The 18,590-nt window shown below is 39.9% G+C and overlaps 2 protein-coding genes across 2 annotated transcripts; one reads left to right on the top strand and one right to left on the bottom strand.

The window, feature by feature from the left end:
* Window positions 1-845: 845 nt before the first annotated feature.
* LOC146610383 (uncharacterized) lies at window positions 846-8,468 on the top strand. Its single transcript, XM_085344851.1, has 8 exons — window positions 846-1,242; window positions 1,818-1,856; window positions 1,938-2,246; window positions 2,386-2,694; window positions 4,755-5,069; window positions 5,190-5,339; window positions 5,441-5,513; window positions 7,608-8,468. The coding sequence occupies exons 1-7, from the start codon at window positions 1,209-1,211 to the stop codon at window positions 5,482-5,484; spliced, it is 1,200 nt and encodes a 399-aa protein (XP_085200977.1). The 5' UTR covers window positions 846-1,208; the 3' UTR covers window positions 5,485-5,513; window positions 7,608-8,468.
* Window positions 8,469-10,802: 2,334 nt separating this feature from the next.
* On the bottom strand, window positions 10,803-17,609 carry LOC146610382 (uncharacterized). Its single transcript, XM_085345026.1, has 7 exons — window positions 17,333-17,609; window positions 17,099-17,197; window positions 16,529-16,560; window positions 16,136-16,161; window positions 15,953-16,006; window positions 15,799-15,861; window positions 10,803-11,926 (listed from the first exon to the last, which is right to left on the bottom strand). The coding sequence occupies exons 1-7, from the start codon at window positions 17,412-17,414 to the stop codon at window positions 11,716-11,718; spliced, it is 567 nt and encodes a 188-aa protein (XP_085201152.1). The 5' UTR covers window positions 17,415-17,609; the 3' UTR covers window positions 10,803-11,715.
* Window positions 17,610-18,590: the final 981 nt, after the last annotated feature.

Raw genomic sequence — 18,590 nt, 5'->3', positions numbered from 1 at the left:
TGCACAGTTTTTTTGAACTGATGACCTTAGAATCTGCAGTTGTTTGGAAATGACTCCAAGAGACCTTCCCAACATATGTAAATCTATAATTCCTTGGACTTTGCCATTGTTCTCAATATTGGTCAGTCCAGTGACTGACCATTTGTAGTAAATCCTAATCACTAACAATAATATAATAACGCTTGGTCTTGTCAATTCAAAAGACACTGTAGAACCTTCAGCACCACTTATTAAAAGACTTAAGTGAGTAATGTACATATTAAAATCTGCTTGTACATTTTGGACCCTTAAAGATGAAAGAAAATCCAAAATAAAATCAAACGTGTGCACTCAATTCTGGTTTTTAAAGTAAAGTAATGGTGTATGCTGCACAATCAATCCATCCTGGAAAAAAGAACAGGGATGAATGCCCATTATGACTGTTAAATCAATGGGAAAGCAAAAATCCAAATATGTAGTGGTCATTAAAACGTATTGATTTTTAGCATATTAGTGATGCATTCATGCTATAAATCCTGACACCGTGCTTTACCCCACAAATTCCGCCTGCATAAGTTAAAAGTATCGGTATCTGTACTTGGTGATAATGGTTTTTGCAGTCCACCACTTCCAAAGACGAAAGGTGAGACCAGCGTAGCACTGCGGCTGGATGGTGACCCCTGTCTGTGGTAGAGAGAAGGAGCCGAGGCTGGGAGAGCAGCTGTGCTGTGATTCGTTAGTACTGTCTGGATAGGTTGGAGGATTGGTTGTTAGGAATTTGTTTGGGCGGGTCGCAGCAGAGCTGATCCAATCTAGCAGGGCCTAGCACGAGCGAAGAACTCAGCACCTGGCTGGCTAATGTCACCGTTGACGTGAGTACGGCAGCCAGAAGGCACGTAGGTAGCTATGGACGTTGCAACGCTGTTTGCAACACCTGGATTCGTCACAATGAACAGCAGGAGACTCACTTGATCTGTGCGCAGGAATCCACTGTTCACCACTCCATTGTCTGCCACTGCTCATATCTCGATAATGTTTTTATCTACGGCCGCTGCTGCCCCACTGTTAGCTGTTTACACTCGGTTAGCCGTTAGCCCTTTCTTCCTCGTGAGTTTCTGCTTGGTTCAGTAGCCCACCCGAGTCTTCTTAGCCGATGTGTTTCAGCGGCTGTCTGCACCAACAGCAAGACAACGGGCTCCCTGCACAGCCGATGGAAGGCTGAGGAGAAGATGCTGATGGGATTCCTTTACATCCTTTTAACGGGTAAGCTAAAAATGCCTAGCTTGGCCTGTCTTCCAGCTGTATGTGAATTAGGTTGCTCTGAGGTTGGTGGCTCATATTCTGGTGATTATAAGATAACCAGGTAGGACTTTGTCGTTGGTTACACATTATATATGTATTCACCCACGTGAAACTAAAAAAACTAACAAAAAATCTGCTTAAAATCATATAAGTGGGCAAACTGATTTCTAACGTTACAAAACTGTTTCGTTAGCTTATATAAACAGTAACCACTATGGTATAACTTTTACTGCGAATTGCATCGGAATTGCTCAGCTAAAATGTTTTTCAATGTGACCTTCATGAAGGTCTTAGTGAGTGCTATTTTAAAATGGACAGTTATTGCAACTTTGATGAATTGTTGGGTGACATCTGAGGCATCTAGTCCACTGAAATCAGGTAGAAAGCCTATCAGGCACATCTTTACGGCTTCACAAACCATTAACGGATCACAAGGTTGTAGCTGTAGTTTCCCACTCCCACCAAAACTGGACTCTCTAATAATGAACAAGCAAGAAAATGGCTACTATTCTTTTGTTTTTGTTATTTCCTTTCAGGCCTGCTGGGTGCTCTGTGGGATAGAGTGACCGCTTTCGGTAAGCCTAGAACTGATTTAAACCTCCTGCATTCACAGGCTTGCACTTTGTATGTCTAAGTAGTTTCCTCCTGATCCTCAGGTGGGGTCAGACTAGTGGATGGGGACAACAATTGTTCTGGCAGAGTTGAGGTGCTTCGCCACAAGGAATGGGGAACTGTCTGCGACTACGGATGGGATTTCCGGGCCGCTGATGTAGTGTGCTTGGAGCTAGGTTGTGGCTTGGCTGAAAATGTCCATAATGGTCTAAGATTTCGTAAAGCCAGTGGACCTATCTGGCTGCATCAAGTCCAGTGCTCTGGACAGGAGAGCAGTTTATTACACTGCAGTGTTGTCCTCAACAGCAACCTGCACTGCACCCATGAGAACGATGCAAGCGTGAAGTGCTCAGGTGAGATCGAACAGTGCTGAGAACCAGTGCTGAGTCATTTCTGCTTTGTTGATACATAAAGACTCTGGACTGAGTGTCAGTGTCATAACTGAAAAATGTAATGTAATGTTGTGGTTATATTTTTTTTCTATTCTCTCAGGTACTCTTTTAACACCCATCCTCACCCTGATGTCACCCCACACTGTGTTCTTCCCCGGGGAGTCCGTTCGCTTTGTCTGCAGGGTTCTGTTGGGCCATCACCTCAGTGACTTTCACCTGTACAAAAATGGAGTGTCCACACCGCTGGTTACACAGAGAGCAGACCAGACCCAGAATATGATGGAGCTCACCCTGTCCGATGTAGAGACTTTCCACCAAGGCAGCTACAGTTGTGGGTACAGGATCAAGAGTGGCTTTCCTACAAGGCTTCTCAGTTCCCCACCCAGCAATGCAATCAACATCACTGTAGGTGAGTCACTGCTGCTTTGACAGTAACACTATTGCGCCATTGCCCTTTTCAGTTGCACATTATGTTTTGTGCAATCTGCTGTGGTGTGAATCTGAAAACTCAAGAACACTTCAGATGTCTTTTGTGTCTTTTTTTTTTATCATAAGAGCCTATGCAAAAGGATCAGCATGAACAGACTCGCAAAATATTTTCTGCACTCACAGAGTGCACAGAGGCACCTCGGTGGGAGACATCTTGATAAGGAAAACTGACCTTGAAGATGTACAGAGTGTTAGCAGGCAGACTGGTTCAGACTGGTTAGTCACACCCAGCATGTCTGCCATAAACAGATGGGTGCTCACACAGCAAAAACAGCATTTTAGAAGCGTCTGTGCAGATTTCTGTTTCCATTGTACGACATCTGACTGTTTATTAATGTGTGTCAGATTATTAAAATGTTATTGATGACTGAGAATGAACTCGACCTCAGTTCCCTCAACTGGCTAGAAATGTTCAGATTAGATAGGAAAATATACTATATTGCCAAAGTATTCACTCATCTGTTTACACACACTTAAAAAATTGAGTGACACCCCATTAAAACCCTCTATAGGTTGTAATATGATATCAGCCCACCATTTGCGGCTATAATGGCTATTCTGGCAAGGCTTTCCATAAGGTCCAGGAGTGTGTTTATGGGAATTTTTGATCATTCTTCCAGAAGGGCATTTGTAGGTCAGACACTAATGTTGGACAAGAAGCCCTGGCTCGCAGTCTCTGCGCTAATTCATGCCAAAGGCATTCCTTTAGGTTGAGGTCAGGACTCTGTGCAGGCCAGTCAAGTTCTTCCACACCAAACTTCCTCCTCCATGTCTTTATGGACCTTGCTTTGTGCTATGGTGTACAGTCATGTTAGAACAGGAAGGGGCATCTGGGGGCCACTGTTCCCACAAAGCTGGAGCATGAAATTGTTCAACTTGTCTCGGTACGCTGAAGCATTAAGAGTTCCCCATAATCCCCCTCCATAAAACTTTACACTTAGCACAATGCAGTCAGACAAGTACTGTTCTCCTGGCAACCGCCAAACCCAGACTCATCCATCAGATTGCCAGACAGAAGCGTGATTTGTCACTCCAGAGAACTTGTCTGTATTGATCTAGAGGCTAGTGGCGGTGCGCTTAACACCACTGCATCCAACGCTTTGCATTGTGCTTGGTGACGTGAGGCTTCGATGCAGCTGCTCAGCCGTGGAAACCCATTCCGTGAAGCTGTCTACATACTGTTCTTGAGCTAATCTGAAGGCCACATGAAGTTTGGAGGTCTGTAGTGAATGACTGCAGAAAATTGGTGGCCTCTGCCAACTCTGCGCTCAGCATCCGCTGTCACTCTGTGACTTTTTACATGACCTACCAGTTTGTGGCTGAGTTACTGTCTTTCCCAATTCCTTTAATTTTTTTTATAATACCACTAACAGCTGAATTTGGAATATTTAGCAGTGATGAAATTGCAGGACTAGACTTGTTGCTCAGGTAAAAAGTCCAGTACCACACTGAAATTCACTGAGCCCCTGAGAGCGACCCATTGTTTTACAGCTGTTTGTAAAAGCAGTGCCTAGGGCAGTGGTTCTTAACCTTGTTGGAGGTACTGAACCCCACGAGTTTCATATGCGCATTCACTGAACCCCTCTTTAGTGAAAAATAAAATATGATTTATTTCAAATTCAAGACATATGTTTTTTATTGGTGCACAAAATGAGCCATGCATGTCACGGTGGAGGCTCTGCCGAACCCTTGAGACCGACTCACCGAACCCCTAGGGTTCGATCGAACCCAGGTTAAGAACCACTGGCCTAGGGGCTTGATTTTACACACCTGTGGATGTTGAAGTGATTGAAATACCCAAATTCAGTGATTGGAATTGGTGAGTGACTTCTTTGGGGAATTTTGTTTTTTAAAGTATTTTGACCAAAACTGAAACCATGTTGGATTTTTCTCCATTTGTCCATCTTTTTTGACATTATTTTAAAATTCTGACATTGATTAACCAGTTTCACCGTTTCATTTTTATTGGCTGGTCTACAGTGGAGCTCCTGACTCCCCAGCACTGGTACAACACGTCCGCTGAGGCCCCGGCTGGTTCTGTCATCAAAGGCCAAAGTTTTAATATCACCTGCTCCACCCTACAACAGTACCCCGGGGGTTCCTTCCAGCTGCGTTTGATCCGCTCTAATGGCACAGTGCGCCAGACTCTGCCCGCACTCACCCCGTCCGTCACTTTCACCTTTCCTAACGCCCAGAGCTCCAACGAGGGCTACTATTACTGCCTGTACCGGGTCCAGCTAGGCGGGCGTACCTTCGTCTCCAGAGAGAGCCAGCCCCTGCCTATAGCTGTCAGAGGTGAGACTTTGTTGCATGTCGATATAAAAAAACATGTTTTTTTGTTTTGTTTTTTTAAATATTCGTTTTATTTAGATATACAAGTTACACATACCTACAGAAAAGTCCTCTCGTTCTCAGATCCAGATCCCATCCTGAGTCCAATGGGTATCAGCTGGCTCGTGTCTGGTCTGACATTTGTGGTGGCTCTCATCATCATAGTCATTGTGGCCAAGGTACTGTGTAATAAGGAGAGGAAGCCCTCAGAGCTGGAGAGAGAGACCAGAACCTGTGAGTTCCTTTTTCACCTGCAGCAGAGATTTGAATAACTCTCTTTTCTGAAAGCATCCTGTGTATGTACCCAAGGGTAAGAAGTGTGCTTCTGTTGGCAGGTGTGGACAACACTTATATTGCTTTATCGACAAACAAGCTGTGATCTGGAATGCAGGCAGCAGATACCTGAAGGTATTTCAGTACATAATTCTTGCACGAACCACAAGGTGCACTGGATTATAAAGCGCACTGTCGATGAATGGGTCTGTTTTCATACATATGGCGCACCGGATGCTAACATAGCTGTGTCGCTAGCGATCACGTAGCACATCATTATATACCAGCTAGCCCAACTTCAGTAACCCTACAAATATCACTGTTGTTAAGTTTTCTGTCTTCATTTATGTTGGAAGTGATAGCAGAGCTGTAAGTTTTAAGTTTTTCAGAAATCTCTCAGTCAGAACATGCAATATGATGTTTAGGAGGAAACTAGCGAGCTAACTTCCTGCTAACTTCTAACTCCATTAAATTTTATACATTCTGTTTTCATGGATGCCTGGATGTTAAACTTAATTGTTACACCCGGTAAAGGCAAGGCAAGGCAAGGCAAGTTTATTTGTATAGCACAATTCAACAACAAGGTGATTCAAAGCAGCAACGCTGATCATTTTATTAAAGATGAAAGAATTTAGACAGTTTTTAACTCTCAGTGATGCTGCAGTGTTTTGGACCTGAAAGGGACAGAGTTTTGGACCCAGATTACTGTGCGAGGCTCCTGACTACGGTAGCCGTAATGCTCCGACAATCCGTCAAGCGGTGCGGCTTCGTAGCTTACCAAAGACATACTAAAACATTTTTTGACAGATTTTTGAGCGCCGTGTACCACATAAAATCGGTTCAAGGTCAGTACGCACAACCAGAATTCATACATAAGGCGCACCGGGTTATAAGGCGCATTGTCGATTTTTGAGAAAATTAAAGGATGTTAAGTGTGCCTTATAGTGCGGAAAAATATGGTAACAATTTATCTTCTGACAGGGATAGAAGTTTATTAATTTTTGCCATTATTTGTTTTAAAAAACAGTTTAATGTGGTGTTTTTTAGTATATAAACTAGCGCTGTCGAAATTAACTGTTAACGCAAACTAATCTGCCATTACGGTCAACGAGATTAAATTTTTAATGCAATTAACGCATCTGGAGTGCAGTATGTCAAAAAATCAGAAATTTTTCTGTCAATGTATTTTGGGCAATTTGTCCAAGTGGAGGTACCCTGGCACATGTGCAAATGGGGAGTTGTTCTGAAAGTGACGGGCAGCTGAACCAATCAATTCAATATTGAAAATGATAAACGCACATTGGCTCGCTCAATGGGAAATTTGAGTATTAAAAAAAAACAAGACGGAACAGTCAACCGACATAAAGTATTATGCACATTGTGCAAGAAGGAATTTTCTTTTCACCGAAGCACTTCCAGCTTGAAATATCTCATTGACGTGAAGCATACATTAGCTGGGGATGCTGCTAGGACTTTGGCTAAAGCGTCACCCAGCTTGCGACAGTACACTCGCGCAGCATTGGGGACTCAGTAAGTCTACCTCGGAAATATTGACTGACACAATTGCCAAGTGGATTGCAACAAACTGCAGACCTATTAATGTCATTGAGAACACGCGCTTTACATATCTTTGGTTCCTCGTTTCAAAGACTTGAAGTGCCTCCCCAAGAGTGGCAGAGAGAGAGTGGATACATGTTTATGGAGTTTTTTGTTAACACGAATGTTCAAGATGTTCAATAAACGTGTTAAGTGTGTATATTTCCCCTTTTTTTCCGAGTCGGTTTGCACATGCAAATTTAAATGCAATTAATATGAATAAAAATGAATGATATTTAATCGTGATTAATCAAAATTAATCCACAGTAACCCTGTGATGAATCTGATTAACCATTTTTATTGTTTGACAGCACTAATATATATATATATATATTATATATTAGTGTATGTTGAAGAAAACTATTCAAATTCTCTTTGGATTTAAGCATACATTCTTTGTGTTTACTCTGCATTTACTTGATTATATTGCATAAATGTCAGTTACAAGCTTAAATACAAAGTTGAAAAAAAATGTAATTGCAACCAGGCTATTGATCAAGTAAATAAAATACAAACATGAATTTCATGTGCGTTATAGCCACTCTAGTAGTTTAATTTATTGCTTATATGCTTTTGTAGAATTTGTGTCTTGACTGACTTATTGGAGAGTAATATATATTTCCCCTTTTCAAGCCAATTTTCAGGGCTCTCCGTGTGTCCTTCATGGATCTAGATGGCAGGAGATGTAAAAACAGAACCAACCAGCTTGGCTCCTAATCTACCACACCTTTTGGAAAAGGTGCCAGCTGGAACCATTTCACTAAATCCTGGATGAGACAGTCTTTACTTGTGATTACCACCGACCAATCTAAGGCTGCGTTACTTCGTTCGTCTTTGTTACTGTGGCAGAACAAAAGACCTGAGTGACCATTCAGCGTTGCATCGTTGTGACACTACCACAGAAGACTGTGTCTGAAATCCCTCACTATAAAATGTATGGGATCACTACATGCTATTTAGCGGACTCATTCAACCCCACAATGCACTGCAAACAAGCCCAACACGGAAGAAGAAAAATGGCTAATATGAGAAAGGAAACAAACTGCCACAGAAGTATGTGCATTAATCATTAGGGGGAAAAAAATCCTTGGTGTAATATATATTTATCACAAAAATGCATGCCTGTATTTATTTAGTCGACACCTACCCATCATATTTGAGTAGCATAATCCTCTACACAGGACTCAATGAAAAGTAACAAAGCGTAGTGAATGATTTCAGACACGGTCTAACGGACTGTAGAAACTATTTCTGGATCCAAGTCGATAAAGACTCAGAGTAGCTGTGAGATTCACTCAGACATGACTATTGCTGTGATGTATGAGGTGGAAATTGCTACTAAAAGCTAAACTGGGGAAACTGTGACGTAGGTATCTATGTATATGTAGTTTTTTTTTAAAAAGTGACGCTAATGAGAGGCATTAAAGGCTCGATGCATACTTGCCTACAGATCAATGATCCTTAAAGAATAAATTGCCATTTTTGTATGTAAAGTTCAACACTACTATGCATCTTATGTCATTAACAATGTAATGAAGAGGTTGCTGTTTCAGAATAAACCGTATTCTGTTTTGGATAATACTGTGCACGTCTAGTTAGCCCTCTGCACTTTTACTGCATTCTTTAACATTTGCACACTAGAAATCATAAACTTGCACATGACAACTTTTACGAATTTGCTGGTTGTTTGAACATTTTGACGGTTTATGTGTGTGACTGTCTTGCAGGCGCTTGAGCAACTGCTTAGATAATGATAGCCCACGATGATTACCATGCAGCTTAGAAAGTGTGTGTAAATGTATTTGTGCATTTTTATTTTTATTTTTTGTAGTAAGTGGGAGTGCTAATTTTAGTGCAAAGTGGATTTGTGGGGTGGGGTGTGGTTGAATAGTCCACACAATTACCTCCTACCTTATTTCACGGAACACTTTTCCTTGAGTTTGTTGGAAAAAGTCAGGAGGTCAAGGAAAGGTGTGAAGGAGATTGAAGGAGGGCTTCTAGCAGTACTGTGCAGTGCTGAAACTACAATATCCAAAATGCACTTCTTAATTCACCCGCATGTGTTCTTTACCATGTCGTTTCATGCAGGACTTATAGCCTAACAAAATGAGACTACATCTTATTTTCTTATTTCATAGCTGGATGGAGATGCAACACTCCAAACCTTCCAGCTCCCTGTTCACTTATCCCGGCTGACATAAAGCTCCATGATGATCCAAAAGTGTGGCAGTACAGACACTGCAAATGCAAATCGAACTGTTGTGTTCCTTAAAGATCTAAACAGCTCAATCTTATATAAATAAACCTGTTCTTCATGTCAGGTAATTCCCACCAAAACATACCTAGAAGCAGATTTTATCACAGTAGCAATCCTATTAGTTTGGGAGTGATAAACAGCCTGTTGTTGAGAATTCAAAAGAAACTGGTAATGGAAATGGACATATTTTAATATTTACATGATCTGTGCCAGGTTGTCACTTTTCTTAACTGTTTTCATGATGGTCGTATGATGCATCCCTATGAGATTAACTCAGAAGCTTGGTCTAATCTATCCTATGCCAAACACATGAAGCACTGAAGCACCTTTCCTTAGTATTCAGAGAATTTGAGTAGCTCTTATTAAAAGCTGCCTCACAGATGCAGATACGTCTGGGTCACTTCCCTCATGCAAGAGCGCTGCTAAGCAAATCTGACTATTCAGCTGCACCCTAGCATTCATGCACCTGTTTTTCTTTTCCTTGGTCCCTTTCAGTGTGCTCTGCGTATGTGTCCCCTGGGGGTCTGAACACTAAAGGTTTCAGTCAGCCAATGGCACAGTGGCTTCATAGTGTTATGGAGGTCACTATGCTATTGATTGAGCAACTCTTCCACACCATTGTTTCTTTTTGGTTTTTTCAGTGGCCTAACTGGGATTTCGGGATTATGTTTTTTATTATAGTACAAAAAATTAATTTGCCATAGTACTAGAAAAGAGGAGCAGGAGCAGCGACGTGTAAAAGCCTGGCTGATGCCCAGTTAGAGTATTGTGCTGGTGATTGTGGAAACCAAATAAGTACACTAAACTCATGTTCAAGAAACCAGCTGGAGATGATCTGAGCTTTGTGCCATGGTACAAGATTATTATATGCTCATGTTACTTGAGCCAAATTCTGACCGTACCACCCAAATACTGAAGCAGAAAATTGAGACTTGTGCTTTTCCGGTCTTCTTTTGTTGAATTTTAGCGAGCCTTTGTGAATCCCAGTCTCAGCTTGCTGTTCTTAGCTGATGGGAGTGGCACCCAGTGTGGTCTGCTGCTGCTGCAGTCCATCTGCTATGCATTCAAAGTTGCTTATCTACATACCTTGGTTGTAATGAGTGGCAATTTGAGTTATTCTTGTCCGACTATTAGCTCAAAGCAGACTGACCATACTCCTTTTACCTCTGGCGTCAACAAAGAAAACTGCTGCTCACTGGATATTTTCTTTTTGCACAATTCTCTGTAAACCCCAGAGATGGCTGTGTGTGAAAATCCCAGATCAGCAGTTTCTGAAATATTCAGACCAGCCCATCTGGCACCAACAACCACGCAGTGTTAGAAGTCACTCAAATAATCTTTCTTCTCCCATTCTGATGGTCAGTTTGAACTTCAGCAGGTCAACGTCTACCTACCATGTTATGGGCTAATAAGATATTTGCTTTACCAAGCAGGTGAATAGGTGTACCCAATAAAGTGACTTCAATAAAAAACAAAATACCTAAAGCTTTAAATGTTTACATATATAAGCTTCGTTTTTAATAGTTACAATTTTGAAACAGGAATACAAAACAAATCACAACAAACCCGGCTGATGTTAAAGTTGGATTATGTAGTACAAAAATATGATATCCAGCTTAATTATACTGAATCAAATCATAACACTGGGGGCAACAGCTCGTCTAGTGCACCTTTTACATTTTTAACCCCACCCAAACTTTTTTTTTTAAAATCTCCAAATACACAGAGGCACTTGCATTACAGCTGGTTTGAAAATGTCCAAAATATACTTGATAACTGAAAAATAGAAACATTGTTGTACCCGTAAACTACAAATATTTAAAAATACACAATGAATTCAAAACACCTGCATTACTAGCAGTATGTTGAGGGAAAAGGGTACATACTGAATAACTAAGTGGATATGCAGGTTGGGTTGACGCAGTGCCACGAGTTTTTGTTTTGAGGGAAATAGCCTGTCAAAAAATATTGAGAGAAATGTATGCATGTTGTACAAGTTTGATGTTTATTTAAGAAAAACAAAACAAAACCCTGCCACCCAAATTTTGGTCATGCAGACAGATTCACTGTGAACTGCAGAGGCTAAAAGAGACAATCAGCTGAAGCTTTAAAATATGAGCTTCAAAATCTTGCGTGATACTCTTTGGATGTTTTATGGTCAACTGCGGCCATATTTGGACTAAGCTGTGGACGATCATCTCTTAAAACCTCGACAGATCACTTGAAACTGCAGATGGAGGGACAGTTTGTGTCCAGATAAAAAAGAGGAAGATTTTAGTGTGTTTTAAAGTGGTGGGCTGGTTGATTCGAGTAGTGATAATGTACTGAAGCTCAGTGACAAATAAACATTTTGCCTAAAAGCATAAGCAGAGAATGTACTGCTGTTAAAAACACAATCTTGCATAAAATGTCTAAAATGCATGCATTTAATCATGTGCATTCCTTAAAATTCAATATAAGGAAATAATGGTTTTAAAAAAAAAATCATTTTATCCCTTTGGGGGTTTCATTTGTCTCCATAGTGGAAAAAACTAAGTAGAGGAAGACTGCCACAGCCAGGAAGAACACAAACTGAACCCACAGTGGGATCAGACGTGATGACTTTGGTGCATCTGGAACATCTTGACCTGATTTCATGGGTGGCGATTTAGCGTAGGTGCTTCTGTAAGTGGACGGAGTGTCATACATGTCGGGTCTGGAAAGGAAATCGGGGGAAATCATGCATCAGCACATAGTTAAAATTCTGCATCTCAAACTAGTATGATATCGCTTGTTTTTATCTGGCATGAAAATTGCTCCCACAAACTTTCAGTTTGATAAGAGGTCAGTGCAAAATAATTAGAGCCTCCTAAAATATTACTGGTGTGCTTTTGGACTGATGGTAAGACAGAATAAGATGCTATGCATATTCTAAATTAATGCTAAAGGAAATGTTAGATAATTTTCTGACTACATTACAAGTTATTACTCTGCATCAAAGATTAAAATTCAACTTTAGTAACGTGTGAACTTAAAAGTTTCAAATTAAAATGAATTGTATTACCAGTGCATCAAAATGTTACATTGTAGCCTGTCTAATTACACTTTCTTTTATACACTGTAATTGGTTCACTTTTAACAACACATCATTAAACACCAGAGGTGGGACCAAGTCATTGTTTTGCAAGTCTCAAGTAAGTCTCAAGTCTTTATCCTCAAGTCTCAAGTCAAGTCTCAAGTAATGTCAGGCAAGTCAGAGTCGAGTCTCAAGTCACTGGTGTAAAAGTCCGAGTCAAGTCACAAGTCTGAAACTTTGAATTTCAAGTCCTTTCGAGTCTTTAAAAAAAACAAAACGAAAAAATAATGTTGCAGTTATATGCTAAATGTAAATATTAGACCATGTAATTTTAAAATCTGTGTTTTTCTCAACACATGACAAAATAGTGAACTTAGAAAATATACACAAATTGTGAAATTGCACCTCTTTAAAATGCAGCTCAATTAAACCTAGCTCCAAGAATAATTTTCACCGACAGTTCTGAGATAAGCTGCATGTTATTCTTGGATGCGGTTGTAGGACCGGCTTTAAAATCGCATGACAAAAATATCATACACATTAAAAAAAACTGTATCACCAACGTAGCCTGGACAACATTTGCTAGTTAGATGAAGTCAGCTATCTCATCTTAGCATATTTATATGCATATTTATAATCATACGGTTCTTGGAGTGAGTGCATACACTCATGAAGTTTAGTAACTTCAGGTCACTGCAACAAGCCCAGGTACAGTTTACCGACGGATGGGTGCAGGACCTTGAAACGCACCGTGTAGAACATAGGTGTCAAACTCTGGCCCGCGGGCCAAATTTGGCCCGCAGCCTAATTACATTTGGCCCGCGAAGCCATACCAAATTACTATCAGAGCTGGCCTACTGGTATTATACAGCTAATATATATATTGTTTAGTATTAAGCTTTGCTTGTTCCATATTCAGTTTTTCAGCAAAACGTGTTTGAGTCCATAAGAAAAGATTCATTCAATAAATATTAACGTTAGCCCGCGACTTTGTTCCAGTTTTGAAATTTGGCCCACTGTGTATTTGAGTTTGACACCCCTGGTGTAGAACGAAAGACCATCGTACGTATCATAAGTTTACCAGTCTCACAAATCGTCATCATAAATACACATTCCTTAACCGTTTATTAATAGGACCTTTGAGCTCAACGGTAATTAATTAGTAGTGGAAATAATTTCTGGTACCCATCACAGAAATGTAGCAGTGACAATAATATTGTATGCTGTAATCGTACTGGGCAATTAGTGATACAAAAAACCTGTTTTATCCTGTGAATAAAAGTATATGTTTTTGTCAATGTACCATAATAACAGAAGCGAAACGCAATATTGTGTCAGGACAATTCACTATTTATGCACAATAAACAAAGGAGCATAGCGCGACAATTTCTGTTCAGCGCCAGACTTGCTTGTAACCTATATCACTAATTATGTTATGAAAATGACGTATTAACTACAACAGCAGACTGACCTTCGTGTAAATGCTTGGAGCAGACTAACCTATGAGCTGGAGGGTTCTGGGACGTTATATTTGATCTTTGAATGGCTGCAATCCAGGCCATCCGTCGCGTCTTTGTTACTTCGGAAACATGGCTCGAACAATTTCTCTTCAACGACGTAATCCGATAACAACCGATCTCTTTACCCGTCGGCTTCCCGTGGCTGTCATGCGACCGGCTATTGCAGTTAATAATACAACAGCTTCTTGACATTTTTGTGTTTCTTTTTATCGCTGTATAACTGATTTCAATTGAAAGCCTGCGTGCGCTAGTACCGCTTGCCACGAGTTCCCAGAATCCTTTGCGGTTCTACCCGTGAATGACGTCACATTTTCAATCTCTATATAATATGCATGTTAAATTTTATATTTGGGGTAAAATATCAAGTCTTTTCAAGTAAACCGGTTCAAGTCCAATTCAAGTCCCAAGTCATTGGTGTAAAAGTCCAAGTCAAGTCACAAGTCTTAGAACATTTTTTCAAGTCAAGTCTAAAGTCATAAAATTAATGACTCGAGTCTGACTCGAGTCCAAGTCATGTGACTCGAGTCCACACCTCTGTTAAACACCATATCTGCCTCTGAACGAGGAGGAGGTGAAAGCGTAAAATAGCAAGAACACTCAAAGAACAAATAACCAAAATCATAGACATAAGGTTTGCCCTGAATATAAGTTTCTTTCTAAATAATAATATATGATCCAAGAGTTTTGATGCGTATGGGTAGTTTCTAGGAGGGTTGGGCATTAAATGCAGCTCAATACTGTACACTATGGTGGCCTTATAAACACAAGTCAACCTCTGGATTTAACTAAGTGAATAGCAGAAACCTTTCACTAGATAATTACTGCAGTTATTAATGTGTTTCTGCTGGGAGCAGGTTATTTAGTCCTGACTGAAGCACACCCATGTCAGAAAACATATCCTGTGCTTGTGAGAAAAAACAAGATGGACCTGATGGGCCAAATTATTAGCCCTGGAGCAAGCAAAGAGAACAACTAAAGAGACTGCTGAAACTATTAAAGTTGGGTTAAAATTATTCAGAACATTATTTAAACCTGGAAGTTTTGCTTGGGAGCATAATTTGCATAATTTTATCCATGATTTGTAATCGTGGATAAAGGTCAAGTGGTTTGATGACTCCAGGTCTAACCTGCTCTCGAGGGATTGCTCATCAGGAAGAGAAGAGAGGAAGCAATGCACCCATCATGCCTAGTGCCTCCTGTACAAGCCTGTGGGGGCATTGTTATGATCTGGGGTCTAGGATCAGCACAGTTATGTGCCCAAATTAAGAGGTCAGCTGACTATCTGAATAAGTGTTATGACCAGATTTTTCCATCAGTGGATTTCCCCTCCCCTGATGACAATTCCAGTTCATCACACTGAAACTAAAAGAGTAGTTCAGGGAGCACAAGACATCATGAATCCTGACATTAACCCCACTGAGACTCTTTGAGCTATGCAGAGAAGACTTTACGCTGTGCTCCAACAATACTGTCATCAATACAGGATGTTGGCAAAAAATTAAAGCAACTCTGGATGGAAATAAATGTTGTGGGACTGCATAAGCGTATTGAAATGATGACACATCCTCACAAGGGAGCTGCCATATTAGACCATGCAGGAGGCACAGCATGAGATAACCACTCACTCCCTGTGAGCCCACGGGACAATTACCTGTGCTATTCTCATAAAAGCGCAATGGGACATCATACAGACTTTGCACTAGAGAGCTGTCAGTCTAAATGATTCTTTAATGTGACATGGATATTTTGATTTCACAACTTCAGAGCTGCAGATTCTTAAAACTAAAACCAAAGCATATCCTTGTTTTTAAAGAAGATGAAAAAAAGCAATGATTTGAAATTCATTTAAACTCTTAACTCTTAAGGAGGTAATGTATTTTGAATGAAAAAGCATTCCGTTGCTATTTGCATTTACCCGGTGGCTTAGCATTTTGAGGTTGAAGTTTGTCTGCAAAAAAAAAGAGGTATGACCATAGATACAAAAATACTTACTCGTTACCATAACTGCTTCTGTTGTATTCAGGCTTGGGCTTCGAGTAGTTCGAGTAGGATGTCCTGTAGAGGGAGAAAAAGGTTAAAAAACAATTGTTCATGAAGGGTTTTTGTGTTTCTCCCAAAAACAGCAGTTTGTAAGACTTTCACTCACTCGTGCTGATAATCTCTCTCATTCCACTCTTGTCTGGCCCTTGGGTAAGCCCCCCTGGACAGAGACACGCAGCAGTTACTAACTTAAGATTGTTTTGTTTATTTAAATGACTGAACAACAGGGGGGATAAAAGCAGGAGAAAGGGAGTTCACAGGATGGTGGAGGATTTGTGAGAAAACTGACCTGTCACCTGAGGCTTCACTTTTGGTCTGCAAAATAGAAACAAGAAAATTATGAAATGAAATGAGTACTGTTCCAGGTCAGACAGGTATGGCATTTTGCTACGTGTAAGTACAACTAACACATTTCTGCTAGAATCAAAATGCGTCTTTTCACTCCAGAGTAATGCAAAACAATTGAGGCCCCACCTGAGGCCTGTACTACGAAGCAGCATTTCATCTTATCTACCCAACCTCAGGGTTAACTTAGCAAGCTGATAACTAGCTTTGTGTGACTGGTTCTCCTGGCTGCTGATGTTAGCCTAAATGAAGTCCAGATAATGGGAAGACAAGCATAATATCTTGAACTCGCTTTTGCAGTACAGACCTCTGGAAGGAGTGCGGAAAAGATACTTACGGGTGTCCTGTAAACATAGGTGACTTCCTCCTCTGAAAGAAAACACAAATATCATGTTCACTACACTGTTTCCTGCACATTCTTAACTCTGACTGTAGTGAATGACGTGATCAACAACCTCTCATTTGAAACAGAACAGTAAAAAGCCTAGCCAGCTGCTTGGCTTGGCTAGGTGTTTCTTTGTGTGGAAGACAAAAAACAACAACAAAAACAACTTAAATATAAATACTAAAATGAATTATTAAATGCACTAAAACCCTACAGATAAATAAATTTTTGTACTGAAAAAGACCCCACTCTTACTATCTAAAATTAATTATGAAGCTACTGTCAATCATTACCTTTTTATTTGTTTATGTCTATATGTTCAATTGCTTTAAACGAGCTTAGGACATTGTATCTTACTGGCCTGCCTTTAAATAATAAATAATATTAATAATTACACAGAAATTACTACGATGTAATTCCTTTACTAATTTATAGTCTTTGTAATTACGATAGTATAGAGTTTCCACGCCTTTTAAAGGACACGAGACAAATTTGACACATATATGAAAATGTGAATCGCACCCTCTTCTCTGTAGTAGGTTTTGTCAGGTGATGGTTTGGCTCTTTTGCCTTTAGCCATGGCCTCTTTCAGTTTCTTCTCATACAGGTTTCTCGTAGATTCTGTGAACAAACAGGACACGGGGAACCTTTATTACAGGTAAAACTATTCATCTAGGAAAGAGCTGTAAAGTTAGCTGACACGGATACTGATTCAAAAACGGGCGCATAGGAAACAGTTGTATCTGTGCCACTCACCGACCACAGGTCCGTGCTTTATTCCGTATTCATCGAGCAGGTCGCTGATTTCCTGCGCAGATTTGTCACTCAGGGAAGACATTTTCGCTTTGGCTTATTTAAAAATGTGTTATTTATCTCTCTCTGGGCTCTCCTTTCGGTTATGTTTTGCTTGTAGTTAGTTTCAGTTACCAAAAAAAGAAAATAGATAGACCTCCTCCCAACGATTATGGCTGAGCGCTCGTTTTGTTGCACGATTTGGCGGGAAGAGCCTCAGTAGAGCGTGCGGAGTCGAATGTTGGCGTGGGAACGTGGAACACCTCAAACCCCGCCCTCGTTTATTGAGCCAAATGTTTTAAAAAAATCGCACCTTAACTAAACTTTTACATGTTTCCGTTTCCGTTTGAGGAACTCTTCTTTGTTTATTTTTTTCTTCCTTTTAGTCGATTTTCTTTCCAGAACCGAAACAGCGCCACTACTGGGCTAATGTTAATAAGACTACTGAGACCGAAGTTTCTGATATAAAATGTCGACTTTTTGTTACACGAAACAGTTCACAAAAATAGAAAATGATAAAAATCTAATGATAAATAAATAAATAACATCATAATATTTAAATATTTAAACTAGTCATGTCCACATGAATTATTGAGGAAAATCTAAACGAAATCTAAAATCTTAACACTGACAGACACCAATTAGAAACTATATTCATGAATACGAATCAGCCCAATTTACAAAGAAATACAAAGAAAATATAATGTATATGATGTGCCTTAAGGTACCTTAAATATATATATATATATATATATATATATATATATATATATATATAAATGTTTTATCTTGTGAACTATAAACATGTAGGATTATAACTTCCACCTGTGTAAAAAAACAAACAAAAACAACACTTTCTTCCACTGTGAAAAACAACAATGAAACAATTATCAAACGCAAAATCGTGTTTAAGTTCTTGAGCAGCACCACTTTACAGATAAGAATCTCCAACAGGACTCACATGAACCGGAAACCATAGTCAGAGCCCAACTTTAGCTTTTGCCTCTAACATATCTTTGTACTTCGTTCTTTTCTGGTTTATATTTGTAAACTAGAAACCATTGTTACGGAGTAAAAGGTCCCACAGGATTTCTCTCTGAGATGTTGTGGAGTGAAGTTCTTTCTACTAAACTTAATTTATTCCAGGCATGGTTGTCTTCACGAAAAAAATGGAGGACTGTTTAACCTCAGCTCAGAAAACATCACTGTGAGCATACCTTAT

Source organism: Diplotaxodon limnothrissa, linkage group LG20 (genome assembly GCF_057381915.1).
Source record: "Diplotaxodon limnothrissa isolate DT_005_m linkage group LG20, D_limnothrissa_male_GT1.1, whole genome shotgun sequence".
Taxonomy (NCBI): Eukaryota; Metazoa; Chordata; class Actinopteri; order Cichliformes; family Cichlidae; genus Diplotaxodon; species Diplotaxodon limnothrissa.
The sequence above is the reverse complement of the archived record's forward strand: the minus strand, read 5'-3'. Positions and strand labels throughout refer to the sequence as shown.